Source organism: Vigna radiata, unplaced genomic scaffold (genome assembly GCF_000741045.1).
Source record: "Vigna radiata var. radiata cultivar VC1973A unplaced genomic scaffold, Vradiata_ver6 scaffold_51, whole genome shotgun sequence".
Classification (NCBI taxonomy): Eukaryota; Viridiplantae; Streptophyta; class Magnoliopsida; order Fabales; family Fabaceae; genus Vigna; species Vigna radiata.
In genome coordinates, this window is record NW_014542732.1 from 1713359 (window position 1) to 1729617 (window position 16259).

General features: G+C 33.9%; 1 protein-coding gene across 1 annotated transcript; it reads right to left on the minus strand.

Moving 5' to 3' along the window:
- Window positions 1-698: 698 nt before the first annotated feature.
- On the minus strand, window positions 699-16021 carry LOC111240947. Its single transcript, XM_022777083.1, has 20 exons — window positions 15392-16021; window positions 15011-15150; window positions 14147-14244; window positions 12717-12922; window positions 11683-12537; window positions 11429-11577; window positions 11057-11269; window positions 10516-10665; window positions 9542-9653; window positions 7989-8894; window positions 7677-7825; window positions 7332-7550; window positions 6116-6265; window positions 5039-5147; window positions 3848-4603; window positions 3578-3726; window positions 3240-3458; window positions 2456-2605; window positions 1620-1974; window positions 699-775 (listed from the first exon to the last, which is right to left on the minus strand). The coding sequence occupies exons 1-20, from the start codon at window positions 15540-15542 to the stop codon at window positions 756-758; spliced, it is 5256 nt and encodes a 1751-aa protein (XP_022632804.1). The 5' UTR covers window positions 15543-16021; the 3' UTR covers window positions 699-755.
- Window positions 16022-16259: the final 238 nt, after the last annotated feature.

Consider the following 16259-nt stretch of genomic DNA (forward strand, 5'->3'; position numbering starts at 1 on the left):
CTATAAATCAAACGCTCCTATAGTCGACTGAGCTACTAATAAAGTCGACTATCCTCAGACAGTTATAACAGTTAAGTCAAATAGTAGTAGTCAACAACAACCAAATTGATTTTGCATTTAATACAGTTGTCTATCATCAATGCTTTAACTAACTTTTGAAATATACTTGTTATTGTACACAAGCATAACAGAATTTCAAACAATACAACTAAGTCGGATCCACTGTGCATGTAGTCGACTTAGGCACATCAGCTTAGTTTGAAAAACTTTTCAATGCAAAATCACTCACAGCACTGCTCTTGAAAATATGTGCATAGTCACGAGTTTTAATCGACTTGCTTCTTAATGAAGTCGACTTAAAACTTGCAGTTATGCCACACAATATAAGTTCATAAAAGTGCATTCATATATCAAGATCAACACAATTATTAATAATGAGTTGTCATCATAAAAAACCAGAGTGATTACAACACTGTGAGATCAAGGTTATCTAAACCAGTGTTTCCCTTATCAACAATCTCAACAATGATTCTTAGTGATTTCGTAAACAAAAAGAGAAAGAAAAACTAATAAGGTTCTTCCCCTATAACACGCCTAACTTGGGCGTCGGAGTGCCTTTGCAGGTACCTCTCCCCTCCGGTCAAAGATCGAGGCCCACAGGATGGTCAGAGCTGAAGGAGTGCGAGCGGTCAAGATCTAAACAGAGCCATCGATCCGGTCCATCCGAGCATCAGACAGCGGGAAAGCCACGTCACTCAGGTTAGCGTCTCAGTCCCTAAAATTTACACCGAAACAATTAGCATAGATTCAAGTCGAGTTGAGTCGATCTAGGGCTTAAGTTGACTAAAGTAAGCTTTAGTCTAATGAGGTGAGATGTCCTAAATTTAAGTCGGCACGAATAAACTCAAGTCATGGTTGAGCCGATTATGCCTCAGCCTAGGTCGACCTGAGTTAAACCGAACCTAGGATAAGCCAAGTTGGTCCAAGTCCAATTACATTGAATTTAATATAATTGACAAAGAAGAATCAATCTAAATTGAATCCAATTTAAATTGGATTGAAAAAAAAATCTAAATCTAATTGAACTAGTTAAAATTAATCACCCAATCTATTTTTGAAGTGGCATACATTGAAACCTTATTTACAGTATTTTTTTTTTTCCCAAACGAGGGAACCAGATAAGTGATGACTGTAGTGCAATAATCCCAGTAGAGTTTAATGTATAACAGTTTACGCTGCTATCCAATCACATTTTACAGTTATGTACATAACTTCTAATAAAATTATTATAAAAGTTTAAAGAAAAAAAATACATACTGATTTGTGATTAGATAGCAATATAAGTCTGTTTTACACTGTTACTATACAGTCTTCTTTTTCTTTCATGTATAAATGTTACATGAAAATAGTCTGCAAAATCTAAGTTTTATGCAAAGAAATAAATCCTTGACTTAACAAGTTATATGTCATGGTACCTTTTCTTTGACAAACGTTGGTGTACAAATCTAAATTCTTTTGTTTGTTATTCCATATATTGTTACAAAAGAAATGTGCAAATGATGCATATAATGTTGAAAGAAATACTCAAATTAAATCACAAAAGCCGAAAAGTTCTTCACATGCTGTGTACTCTTTGATTCCTTGGAGATAAAATTCTCTAGCTCCACCATAGGATGAACAACCTTCCCAACATATCTTGGTGCTTAAGCTTTCTTTTTCTTCTGTTTCCTTACTATTTTCACAACCAGTTGGGTTGATGTCACACTCTTGACGTATTTCTGTTTCATTGCCTCCAATGTAAGTTATGTTGTCCCCTTTTTCTTCACTATTCTCTATGCTTAAATCTTCTTCATTTGGTGGTTCCTCCTTCACTTTTGAGTTTGTTACTTCTGAAGCATGCGAGTTTTCTGGTGAAAAGTCTTCCTTTGCATATATGTCACTGCAATCTACTATAGATGGCAGTGCAGAGACAACCTGCAATTTATCAAGTTAATTATATCAATCAAATGAAGTATAATCAACATACTATTAACAAAATGATTCTCTCACACCTATGAGAGGACAAAACTGTAAATAAGGAAGAGAGGGAAAATGAGCAATGTAATGAAAAAGAAAAAATATAGAAGTGAGTATTAACCAATGTAAAATATCAAGCTTAGATAACAGATATTCAATCAGGAATTGACTTAATCTTATACATTCTTGTCAGAGTGAAAGGTTATTACTGACTTCAAGTTGAATTTTTTTGGATATGACAAAATAAAACCCTTATCTTCATCTTCTTTGGCGACTCTTCATCCTGATTTTATAGTTTTCTACGAATTTTAACCTATAAAAAAAAAGATTCTTATAAAAAGTGTATCAGAAAGTATGTTTCTGACACTTGAGCATGAAATAACTTGTACAACTTACAAATTTAACTATTCAACTTGCATATTTCCTGTGTAAATCTTACCATATCCATTGTAAACCTTTCTTCTGGATTCTTTCTCAGACAGTTTTCTATCACGTGGACCAATGAAACTAGTTCTTGCTCATCATAGGAGCTGCTGACTTTGGGATCTACCAACAGTAGAAACTTTTGTTCTTCAAGAAGTGACCTTATCTGAGAATTTTGTGCAATGCGCATAAGGAATGAAATCAATACAGCATGACAGTCTAGATAAAATGGAAAAAAAAAATGTTAAGATAAAATGCTCAGTTTCTTATCATTAGGACTTGTGGCTTGAATTTAATGGAAATTGTTGAAGCCTAACAATGCACAACTCAGTAGTAAGATAAAATAGGTTGTGGAATAGGTTTACAAGTAGATTCTAAAGGTTATAAGAAAACTCCTAAAGCAAGAAATGACTACGAGGACCACAAGATTCAGAAAACAATGTTAGACATGCTCCTCCAACAAATCTACTATCAAGTTTCAACACCTGAATTTGCTATTGGTAGAAATGTGATGAATATGTTTAAGTTTCTATACATATAAAGGCTCACTGCTATGGGATCTATGTGTTGTAAAAAATGACTTTATCTCTGTAAACTGAAGTAAATAATGAATGTATATTGCAGAATTCTTAATTATGTTGATAGATGAAATGTGTACGATAAGAACAGTAACACAAAAATTGTTCTCATATATGGTTGGACTATAATAAAGAAATGTGAAACATATTTGTTGCTCTCTAATAATCCTAATCAATTGAAGTACCATATAGTTTATAGAAATCTAATCATGTGGCCCTTACACATTCAGTGGGACATCTCTCTCCTGATACTTTTTCTGAAATCATACGGCCAGTGATCAACTCCACAAGAACTATACCAAAAGAGTATACATCTGCCTTAGTCGATAGTATTCCACTCTCACAACACTCTGGTGCAATTCGTCCACAATTCCTCATTCTTTTAAGTCTTTTGAGATTTTTCAGTTCACATCTTTCTTTTCCAAACACAAAGTCTCCTACCTAATTCAGCAAAATGGTTAGTTTGTTAATATAGCAGGTTAGCTTACTCAAATTGAAACTTGGCTTATAAAAAAAAAAAATACGTGTTGCTCCACGGCAATTAGGTTAAAAGTAAGTACCAGTGGTTTCAACTCATGATTTAGAAGAATGTTACTTGGTTTTATTCCTCCATGTGCTATATTATTCTCATGCAGATAGTTTAGACCTCTGGCAACACCTATTGCAACTTTCACCCTTTCTCCCCAAGTCAGTGTTCTACCACTTTCTCCTGCATGATTCAGAACGTTCCTCTGGTATGAACATACTTTAACCAAGACTGTGTACATAGTACTCAAACTTCATTGAAAATAAATTTCTTATAAATTTAACATTCATATTTTTATCCTTACTTGATAAGTACAGGTCAAGAGATCCGTTGCATGCATTCTCATACACAATCAGCAATTGACTTAATCGTATGCATGAACCTAACAGCATAATCACGTTTTCATGTCTGGCATTTATAAGCAATTGGAATTCTGACATGAACACCTTCTGCTCCTGTAAGCTTGTGAACGCATGTTGCTTAATCACTATTTCCTGGTTATTCTCTAGCTGACCTCTGAAAACAGGTCCATATTCACCTTCACATAGAGAGTACTTAACTGAAAATCCTTCTGTACAAGCTTGAAGCTCTTCATAAGTATATTTCCTTTGCAATCCACTGTTTGGTCGCCTACTTTTGCAGATAGAGCAAGCATAAGACTTTGAATTTCCCAAAATGATTTTGCCTTCATTCCCATTCAATAAACTATCATCAGAGCTTCCCTGTATTTGTTTTTTATCCTTGCTCACCTTTTGTTGTTTATCTACATTTTTACTCATTTCTTCTATCTCAAAGCTTCCCTTAATGTGCAGTTTTTCCTGGAATTGTTGGACAGGGTTTATCTGATCAATCATGTCATTGCTGATAGGTCTTACCCCGAACATCTCCTCATAAGGACTCCTCTGCACATCTTCTCCACCCTTTATCATCTGATCTCCATTTCTATGACCTTTCATGTGATTGGTTTTGACTGTAAATCTTGGACTGCTTTCTTCCTTGGATTGGTTTCTGTCGATCAATTCTTGTTCCCGTTTCTTCCCTAGATCGGCCTTCATTTGACCTATCATTCGGTTATTGTTATTGAGACTCCTTGACTTAAAAAGTTAAAGAAACAAAGATAGCAGAAACCTAGCTAGTATTCTATCTACAATTTTGTCTGTACGAACTGATTTGGCGTGTTTTTAAATAAAATAGTATTCAGCAAATATGACTCAAGGTTAACTGAATTGAACATATGATTCTTTTTATCCCTGTTACTCACTTTTGGGACAATCATGGCAAGCTGAAGACTTCCATTTAACCAGGGGAACTTGTTAACTTTTCAGCTTAGTCTACATGGATATTAAATTTTTCACTTATGGGGTTGTTATTTTAATGTCTTAAATTCTTAATCATGTAAAATCAATCAATTGTCTATTTATTAATTTTACCCATATGTCTTGCTTTCTACATTGTCTACTATATATCTTACACTCTTGTAGTTTTCCTAAATTACCTTGTGTACTACTCGTGGGGAGACCATTTGAATATGACTTTTCTAAAGAAGAATCTTGAATTACACAACACTCAGTTGATTCTTCTATGTCTTGTAAGGAAGATAGGACCTGAAAAAGCCCAAAGAAAACTTGTGTAAGTTTCAAATGATAAGCTGTTAACAACGTATTTTATAAATTGTTCATAACACTATTCTTTTCTATATTTAATTGCATTGTGAACATGTCATGACTGGTTTATTTACTATTATTCTTTGTTTTCCTTAATTAAAATATGAACTGTATACGTGTTCTTTAATGTAAATAAATAAAAAGTAGATACCTTTTCACATTGTTATCTTGGTTTTAGATTTTAGTGCCATCATTATCCTAGAACTTCTGAGTTTGTTTTCCTTTAGCTCTGGTGTATTAAAGAGTTTCATATTCAAGGGTTGAATGAATCTTTCACGTGAAACCATACAAGACATAAAAATGTATGTTGCTGTGAAACAACTTCTTCCATACATTATTTGTGGAGCTCTTTTATCTCAGCTTTGTCCTTATGTTGAACTTCAATGTTTCCTTGTTGAACTTCTATATAATCACTTTTGGGCTCTATTTCAATTTAGCCTCTTAGATATATAGTTAAATCCAGCTACCATACGTTATATAATTAAAATTTCAGTATACAATAATTTACAATTTATCAAGCTCCACGTGCTTTCATTGAGAGAAAGCATGTCATAATTAGTTCAAACAAATAAAACCATTCCAAAATTAATAGCCTAAACTTCTGAGAGTTGGCAATCGGTGTAGTGTCAAAACTTTCATGTCTAAGTTGTGCCTGTGCTTTATGCATGTTTCAAGTTCAAAAAGCCTTTATGATCATTAGGATATAAATTTATTTAGAGACCTCATCTGAAAGATTAAGCCATTAGGATGACTAGTTTTCTTCACATTGACAAAATCCATCTTTTCTGATATATGCTTTACGTGTCCTGAAGTTCTTTGACATATATAACTTCACTCTATATAGATTGTTATTTACCTAGTAACTATCAATTGTTCACATTGACATATTCTGCATCACTTGGACTTACCACATTCATTGAATATCTATCATTAGGATTCCTTTTGAGACATTGTTCTGTTACTTGGACCAACCATACAAGTTTTTCTTCTTCACAAGAGTTACTGATTTTCCCATCCAACAACATGCGGTACTTCTTTCCTGTCAGTAGGGGCCTGGCCTGGAAGGGAACACAAACACAGAAAAAGGATTTGGTGTGGTGCACATAGCAACAAAATTAGAATGCGAACAGATAAACTCCCAAACCAAATAATGAGTCTTGTAGGCAATTTTTACTCCAACAACATTCAGTGCCTGAAGTTTTTGGTTTGTGACAACAAATGGCCTATTCAAAACGAAACCTTGATGAACACAAACATGATGTAAAACAAAATTTGCGAATAAAGTGACCTCTGCACAGTATTCACACAAAGAAATATGATCAATGAGAAGAACTGGCCACCTCAACAATATATTTGCATGTATTCACACAGTATTTGCAGAATTTAATTCTACTTTAAGAAATCATATATCTATATCATGTTTTGATGAGTGGAAACTTCGGAAAATTATGGGATAAATTGCAAGAAAAGATTTTTATCTTTTGTCGTAAAAAGATACGTATGCCTGAGACATATCAGAGAGGTTATATTGATAAGTATATCACAAGAAAGTATAATGCCCAGATAAAATTTCTTATAAACAACAAGGGAAATGAGAAGGGAAATTTCTTTCAGGTATCCCCTGACTTCTGCATTTGGGAAAAAGAAACCTTATTGATTTGCATATTAAAAGAAGGATGAGCCGTTGCAAAAGGCTTTCTTCCACCTATTGGGGTCTGGGGGAGGGTAGACGTATGCAGCCTTAGCAGCAAGGTTTTTTCTAAAATTTGAAGCCATAACTTTTTGGTCACATGGAAGCAACCCTACCAATGCTCTAAGGCTTATTCTACATCAAGGGCATATTTCGACAAACTTCTCCATAAAGACTTTTAAGGAAGAAAAATAATGAGAAAAAATGAAATGAGTATTTCTATATACAAGTTAAATTAGGTTGTTGAAACTCACTCGAATACTTTCTCCATATTTTTATTTCTTAACTTGTCCTTAAGCTAATTTTAACATATGGAGAGGCTCGTCTTATTTTTTACCTTATTTTTTCTCTTCTGGAAGTCTGTATGAAAAATTTGTTCAAATAGACCCTAATTTGCATACTGATGTATCAACTTATTAACATGATTCTCTTACCCAGTTAACTAGGCTTTTTCCATCTGGTAATTTGTCCGCAGCCCTCCGGCCACTGATCAGCTCCAAAAGAACCACTCCAAAGGAGTATACATCTGTCTTGTAAGATAGTTTTCCATTTTCCAGATACTCAGGTGCTGCATATCCAGAATTTCTTACACTTTTATCTTTTCTGGATTTCTTTGGTCCAACTTTCTGTTGTCCGAAGTTGAAATCTCCAATCTATATATATATATATATATATATACACATAAAAATAGAAATTTGTTTGAAGATCATAATTTTAATGCACTATAACTTTAGAAACACAAAGAAAAGCTTCATATACACCCAGGTTCAAGTAAGTACCATTGGGTCAAACTCGTGTGTTAGAAGAATATTACTTGGTTTTATATTTCCATGGATTATGTCTTTCCCATGTAGGTACTTTAAACCTCTGGCAGTACCCATTATTACTTTCAGCCTTTGCTTCCAAGTCAATGACTCGAAACGTCCCCCTGCATAATATTTAAATTTTTTCCCATATATCTTCGTGTCAATAGCAAATTCAGTTCTCTATTCACCAAAAGGTAAAATAAAAATTCAATTCTCTAGTGCAGTTCCAAGCATGAAATGCTTAAACTTCATTTTAAGATAAGTAAAACTCATCTTAGTCCTTACTTGTTAGGTACTGGTCAAGTGAACCGTTGCATACTTTCTCAAACACAACCAGCAGTTGGCTTTCATTTGTACATACACCTAACAGCATGACCACATTTTTATGTCTAGCACTGATGAGCAGCTTTGCTTCTGAGTTTATTATCTTCTGTTCTTGGGAGGTGTTGACTTGATATTTCTTAACAACAATTTTTACCCGTCCCTCTAGAAGGCCTTGGAAAGTAGGTCCATCTTCATTTACAGATAGAGAGTTCTCAGTGGAAAATCCTTCTGTAGCTTCTAGAAGTTCATCATAAGTAAAGTCCTTTGAGCATGCATTGTTTGGTCGTCTACTTCTACAAATAGAGCATGCAGAGGACTTCGAATTCTCCAAAACCATCTCACCTTGACATCCATCCTGTAAGTTCTCACGAAAGCTTCTCTGTGTTTGAGTTTTATCATGGACCGGCTGATCATCTTCTGTTTGATCTATCGTTGCACTGATAGTTGCTGGAATTAAGCCTACCTCCATCATTTTAGCAAAGTTATTTCCTTCTTGATCTTGGCTCAGTTGGTCAACTTTTGTGTGACCCATTAAGCCATCAACATTAATTTTTTGTGTTGTGATGCTCTCCATATGGAGTGTGCTTGGAATCTGGTTTTCAAACTCATTCAGCTGATCAACTTCTGTCTCGTCTATTCTTTGGTCATTCGTTATCATCTTTCCTGAGATCCTATCCTCCTCTCGAGACCTGCTTTGCTTCTGTTCTTCATTATGTCTGAGTTTATCAGAGTTTCCCTGGTTTGCTTTGTAAAAGAGATTATTCTCAACTTTTAGTCTTAACTTATTTTTTTCCCCACCGAGTATGCTCTCAATTTGCTCGACTTTCTGATTTTGCTGATCAGCTTTAGTTTTTGTTGAACTCACATCTGTTTAGTTTAAACACAACTGTCACCACCAGAAAAGGAAATAAAGAACAAAGAATTATCTTAACCCACAATGTAAATTGTGTCTCCACAATACCAAAGAGATCTAAACCTAACCTCATAAGAGATTGAAACCATTCCCTACCCAAAACCTTAAGATAATGGGTTAATGGGTATTTCATCTTTATATAGTACTTTACTTTCTTATTTCTATTCAACGTGGGACTTAGACTCACACTTGGATTCCCAACACAAACAGTAGTAACTTAGTCCTTGGTTATTAGTTTTGGGATACTTTGTAGACCATGCTAAAAAAAATGTAGCGACTCTGATTTTGCTTTATTCCCTACCCTTGGTCCTTCATTGTCTTTTGTACGTACCAAGAATAGGGTTCTGTTTACATGGTCTAACCTATAACCTCCCTTCCATAAGTAAACTTTCTTTTACCTAAAGATTATACTAATATACATTGGCTATCCTCTCCCACCCCTCTTAGTTTGGAGGCTGTTATGTTCTTCCAGCTTATGAAATAGCCCTTTTTAAACTTTCAATTTATTGAATTTTCCTATAAAATCACCTACAAACTCCTCTACAAATTTCTCCTTTACTCATTGTATTTATACTTTTTCTTGTTTGGATTTATTAGTTACCTTGAGAACCATTTATTTCTTGCACACTTCTCGAATCTGATACAGCTGGAGTATTATCGTCTGTCATGTGGTCGAGTTCACTGTCTGCTATGCCTTGTAATGCAGAAACAACCTGAAATTGCACAAGTGAAGCGATGTAAGTTGTCATGGTATACGTGAGACAATAATAAAATACAGTTGAACATTTTTATCTACATGCAATAACTACAAATCTGAGAACCTATTCTTACTAGGTTTTATTCTCTAGTAAGTCATGAAAAGTGAATCTCATCTCTTCTAATAATGGTCTAGTAGATACAAATATTCTAGGTTCAGACCGAAAATGACCACGTTATCAATTAAGGGTTAGTGAACATTGTTATTTGCATGTTTATCATGCATACTTGAGTATTATCCTTCCATTGATTCTTAATGTACAATCTATCTTTGAACTTGGAAATTTTCTTGAAGCTACATCTTGAATCTATCTTGAAAATCTATTTCTTATTCATAGGGTATTCTTAGGATGATTTTTCATCTTAAAGTGTAAAAAATGATTTGTCATGGTATTAGATTATTACTCATTGAATGACTTGGAGTTGCAGTTCAAAGTTTAACAATATTTGTCACTGATATCTTTTACTCAAAATTTTAATTCAAAGTAATGTACATTTTTCTGTTGTCTTTGACCCTAAGTATTTTGTATGCCACAAGGAGCTTTGACTCATTCAAATTGAACTAGAAGACCCTTTATAAAAGGTGAGCGTAAGCTTCTTATTATACTCATTGATGATTTTTGAGGTCGTACTTAAAGTAAACCAAACTCCTTGATATTAAGACCAGCAAGCTTTGGCAAAGTAAAGCATAGTTTGTTCTTACTAAGTAGCGCTCTTGCCAGAGTTATAAGAGGATTCTGCGTTTTGCTTTATATACTGGATTATAGATATTCAGAACTTGGTTTTGTAGTTTGCATAAGAAAACTTGTTGCAACTTACCATATTCATTGATGACCTTTTCTTAGGATTCTTTTCCAAACATTCTGTTATTACTTGGACCATCCAACGAAGGTGATCCTCTTCGTATGAGTTTCTGATTATGGGATCCACCAATTCTGAGTAATTCTTCTTTTTAAGTAGAGGCTTTGCCTGAAAGGAAAAAGGAAAACATCAACTGCGTATGATGTCATAAGCAACAAGTTAGTTTATGGAGAATTAGCTTATGCATAAGTTAAAAGATAAGAATTTAGAGAAGTTGTGACAGTTTTTACAGATTAACTTTTGGAGTAGTTCATTTCTTTTTCCTTCTCGGTTTTCTTCTGGAAGTACTCATGGACAAGCTTTTCCAAACAGACCCAAAGTATCTTCCGAAGAAAATAAAATATATTCGTAATAATATATAGAAAGAGAAACTGAGACATATTAAACCTTTTCTTCGGATATTCTCAGCCTCATGCATGAACTCGTGAGAAAAAAACTCACTATTGATCAGTATTTTGATAATTTGCTAGTTGTATGTGGAAATTATGTTGTGTCTTACCCATTCAACAAGGCTTTTATGTTCTGACGTGAAATCCGTAGTCCTTCGCCCAGCGATCAACTCTAAAATAACTACACCAAAAGAGTATACATCTGCCTTAGATGATAACTTTCCTTTCTCCTGGAATTCTGGCGCTACGTATTCATAATCCTCTCTGTTTTTATTTTTGTAGGACTTCAATTCTTGTTCTTTCCCAAAGTTGTAATCTCCAATCTAATTATATGTGTATCGTTTAAAATAAAAGTTAGTTCCACTAATGGCAAAAAAATTATAAATAATTGACATTAACTGAGGATGTCCAACAAATATAATTGAAATTAGACAGATGGGAGAAATGCACTGCCACAAGATTGTCAAGTTTCAGGTATGTACCAGTGAATTGAAGTCATGTGTTAGAAGAATATTGCTTGGTTTTATATTGCAATGAACAATGTTATTGTCATGTAGATACTTGAGGCCTCTGGCAAGGCCTATTACCACTCTTTTCCTTTCTTTCCAGGTCAATGGTCTGGAGCTTTCTTCTGCATAATTTAACAAGTTCCTTTAGCCTGAGATTTTTCATGTGTCTTTTTTCTTATGTATCAAATTCTACACTCCTTTATTAATATATCAAATTCTGTATATACCACATGTCTTACTTGATAGATATTTGTCAAGTGAACCATTGCAAGCATACTCATATACAGTAAACAGGAAAGATTCTGCTGTAGATGAGCCCAAGAGCATAATCACATTCTTATGTCTAGCTTTGAGGATGGTTTGGATTTCTGACTTCGCTTTCTCCCTTACTTGAGTGTTAGTGGCATCATGCTTCTTAACCACAACTTTCATCCCTACCTCCATCTGGCCTCTGAAAGTGAATAGAGATCCACTTTTGGAGAGACAGTTCTTCAATGAAAATGCATCTGTGGCTGCTAGGAGTTCTTCATAAGTAAATTCCTTTTGGCCCTCAATATTAGGTCGTCTAGTTTTGCAGACAGAGCAGAAATTGTACATTGAATTTTCCAAAATACTTTTCTCTTGCTCTCCATCATCCAATGTAGCAGCACTGAAAATGCTAGATGTCTGTGCGTGATTCTGACTCGGCAAATCATCTATTGGTTGATCAATCATTTCTTCACTCTTTTCTGGATTGGTCCAGTCCCAGTTCTCACCATGGAAGAAGTTGTTTGTCCTCTCTTCATCTTTGCTTGGTTGATCAGCTATTTCCTGAGCAGTTGCTTGATCAGTTTTAATCATAATTGCTGTGTCCCCCTCCATCTCAAGGGACATGGTTTGTTTCTGTTCGTGATGGTGACCTTGCTCAGCTCTTTCTATTTTATCTATCATTTGATTTCTATTTATTTCTGTTCCATCCATGCTCAGGTGATTCGGACTTGTCGGATATATATTTTCATTGATATTGGCTTTATCATTCGAGCAACCCTCTTCCTCATAGGGCCTAGTTTGTATCTGGTTCTGTTCATCATCTTCAAGTTGTCCTATCATTAGATTGTTCTTAGTTGCAATAAGGTGTTCAAAAATATTATACTGAAACATGCAATGAAACAAGGCCACAAGATCCTAATTGAACATTTAAATCATTAAAAATTGAAAGTAGAAACGCCTAGCTGTTATGATTACTATGTGAGCTAAAATCAAATAATATTCCAGAACTCACTCTTGGGGAAAGCATCAATGTCGTCAAAAAGATGTTTATATGGAACACTTGGTAAACTTTCATCATATGTCTCATGGCTGTTACATGGTATTTCGTCTGGAACATTTAAAGGCCCTCTTAGTCGAAGAATCCGATCGTTACTCTTTAATATAGATATTCCACAAGAAAGCCTCTGCAGGAAAAACTCCTCATCTTTCTTCATTTTCCTGTGAACCAAGAATACTTTTTAGACTAATATGAGGTTGTGTTCAGATTATTGATGAAATCAAAGATGTTTTCATTTGATATTTGCCTGCGTTTGGAAAATTTTTATTTCAAGTTACACAGATTTTACATTTATTTCAAGCTCGTGAATCCTGATTTCAGAATGCTGAATCATAAAATGGATTTAGTGTAACTAAGCTAAATTTTATCATAAAGTCGAAAAAAAAATATATTACTAAGCAAGCATTTACTTATACAAGAATGAACTAATTCATCTTTTTTTTCTCTATTTATCATTCTTATTATGCTCATAGCTATTTGATTTTATTTTCCTCTATTTGTATGCAAGTCTACTTGATACTTTTAGCTCCACTAAATAATACTATAGTTTTAACACTGGCTGAATTATCTGATGAGTTAAATTGTCTTCTACATGTTTGAGATCTTTAGCTGGTAGCTTAAATCATTATCCAGGAGTAGAGTAAGATTTCAACTGCTATACTTGACCAATAGTTTAAACTTCTATTCTCCTGCCTTTTTCCTAAAATTGATTCTAACTAAAATTATGCATTTAATTGAAGTATAAAATTAATTTGATTTTTTTTTCTGTATGCTGCAAACAGCATACTTGAAGTTGTAAAAGGGAGCTGAATAATTTGATATGACCAATATTAGAGTTCAATTCTGTAGAAAGATAAGATTTGCATATACTTTATGCTGCATTAGTTAGCGGATTTAAACATAGTATGTTGTGATAGTCTTCAGATCAGGTGGTAAAAATTATTTCCGAAAATAATTTTCTTCTCTTATCTACACTTTTTATTCCAAAAGTTTTAGTTTGGTCCCTCAGAATGTATCTGTTAGACCAAATTGATCATCCCTCAAACTAGTTTGGTCAATTTGGTGACACGTGACAAATTGTGTCAGATGTTTGGCACTCTTAGAACCAAAGAGGATCAATTAGGTCTAACATAAACACTTTTAAGAGTCTAAAGCAAGAAAAAAAATTACACTTAAATGACTAGGCTGAAACATGAAATGTAGATAAGGAACCAAAATGTTATTTTAGCCAAAATTATTTTACAGCTGATTTGCCTTGTCATTTTATAAGTTAAAGCAGTTATTGATGCTTTTGTATGATGTTACTACATGCAATTCCACTTCATATGCCCTTGCTTTAAAAATATAAAACATGTTGTGAATTTAGATTTTCGAGTTTGCCTGACCTGTCCAGTATCACCCAAGTTGCCTGTAGGTCAATGGCTACTTCTAAAGCCACATCTTTTAGTGGAGATCCGGTAAACAGCTTTATCTTTAGTCCAACCTGCAAATGCCATGCACAATTTAATAAATTGCAAAAATAGTAAAGCATGCAACATGACAGGGATGTCACATCATTTTCTGTTAATTGTCTCTTGCTAGGAACGAAACAAATGCAGGTCAGCATCTTTTAGTTAAATAACTGAATGAACATTTTACATCATTCATTAGTTTTCATCCATATTTGCTATCAATTATTGTATGGAAATTAAGGATGATGCTTACTCAACTATGCAATAGATACTTGAGTATGTATCTATCCCTTGTTAAAATTGAAGACAGTGGCAGAATGGTCCGCTATTGGTGTCTGAAAAATTTACTTTCCTAGTGTGGAAGATACGATTTGATTGCGTGTATAATTTATACTGCATGCTCAAACATATCGTCCTTCCTAAGACCCCTTTTACATAAGGGTCCTAAGCCATTCATTAAGGAGAGATTACTTAAATATAATAAGTCTAAACACCGTTTTCAACTCACTTGGGTTCCCAACAATTTTACACTCTTGCTATTATCACTTGAATATAATGAAATTATTTCTTAATGCTAAGTTAAAACTAAAAAGCTATTTTGCATTAAATTTGCTAGTGTGATTCCGACCTACAACACAAAAAACATCATCAGACTAAGGCACAACTTTGATATTTCCTATTGGGACTTACCAACTTGCAACAAACCATGAAGGTTCTTTTTCATCAATATATATCCTGGTGAAGTTCAATAAAAAACCAAAAATAGAGAAGAGGTTTATTAAACAGTACTGATATTACCTTATTTGATTCGTATTGTTTGGCAATCTGAGCAAGTTCCTCGTTGTTCAGGTACTCTTCTTTCTTATTTGCAAGTGCTTTGTCGATGATTCTCTGGTTTCCTCCGACCAATCGGTTATCCACTGTGATTCTGTATCCCACTACAAAAGGAATTGGAGGAAAGGGAAACAAAAGAAGTGATTGATCAGTAAAATTTTCTCAAAAGGGTTACAACGTTCTTCATCCTGAGCTACTCAAACACTACATTAAATCCTTGGATTTTTATTTTTTTTTGACATTTTTGATATTACAGTTTAACTATTCTTTTTTAAGGGCATGATACTAGAACTTCTGAAAAGGAGTAATTTCTTAAAAACTTAAAATCTGTAAAAGAATACGTACTAGGAGTATAAACCTCATGCAGGATTGCAACTACAGTCACCATATCTTCAGGCTCAAGTGATAAGGCCTTTATAATCCAATAAAAAACTCTTAAATTAAGTCCTTTAGATGCATCCTGTATCACTACAACATTCTTTGCTGTTGTGGCCATGAATTATGTTTGCTCAATCTCTTTAGAACTGAACTTTATGTGGTGAAAAGGTGTTCAAGTGAATACAAACACAAAAGGAGCCACAAACTTGACATAACTGACTACCAATGCCAGTGAGAAATTATGTCGAACACAACAACTCCGTTAAAAGTTACGGATACAAGCAGAACTAAGCAGATCTTTGATTGAAGATGAATCCATCGATGGTTATAAGGGACATGGTGGAGACAACATGTACATACAAATTGAGAAGTAGCATTTCATGTTAATATCGGGTATTTTAAGTAAATTTCCCTCTTTTATGTCACGAATTCACAGCTAAAACTATGTTTTGGCAAAATCTAAGCTCATTTTGATGAAAAAAACAAAGAAAACTAAGCCGGCCTATGGTTTGAAGCCCTTTTATTCCATTCCGACATCAACCATGCACAATGCTTTATCCATTAAAAGCCTAGATAGCAAGCCATGGATTCTATGTATGTATTTTTGTGCAATTGTGTTTGGAACTGTCATTGTTCTTTTCGAAACATATAAAGCCTTGAGAAGTAAAACCAAATTGCCATTGTAATATTTTAATACATGCAAAAAAACACATAACTTTGGCTAAAGTGAAATTGTGTCTTTACATGGTTGTAAGTATAATAACAATAAAAATAATAATAACAATAAAAATAATAATATCAATAATAATAATAATAATAATAATAATAATAATAA

What these genes read in the sequence shown, in the direction of transcription:
- LOC111240947 (XM_022777083.1), bottom strand. Translation starts at nt 15,542, where the DNA reads ATGGCCACAACAGCAAAGAATGTTGTAGTGATACAGGATGCATCTAAA. An exon ending in AGAAATAAATGGTTCTCAAG is followed by an intron (nt 8,895 to 9,541) that starts GTAACTAATAAA and finishes TAAACTAAACAG; the next exon opens with ATGTGAGTTCAACAAAAACT. An exon ending in GAAAAAGCCTAGTTAACTGG is followed by an intron (nt 6,266 to 7,331) that starts GTAAGAGAATCA and finishes GTTCCCTTCCAG; the next exon opens with GCCAGGCCCCTACTGACAGG.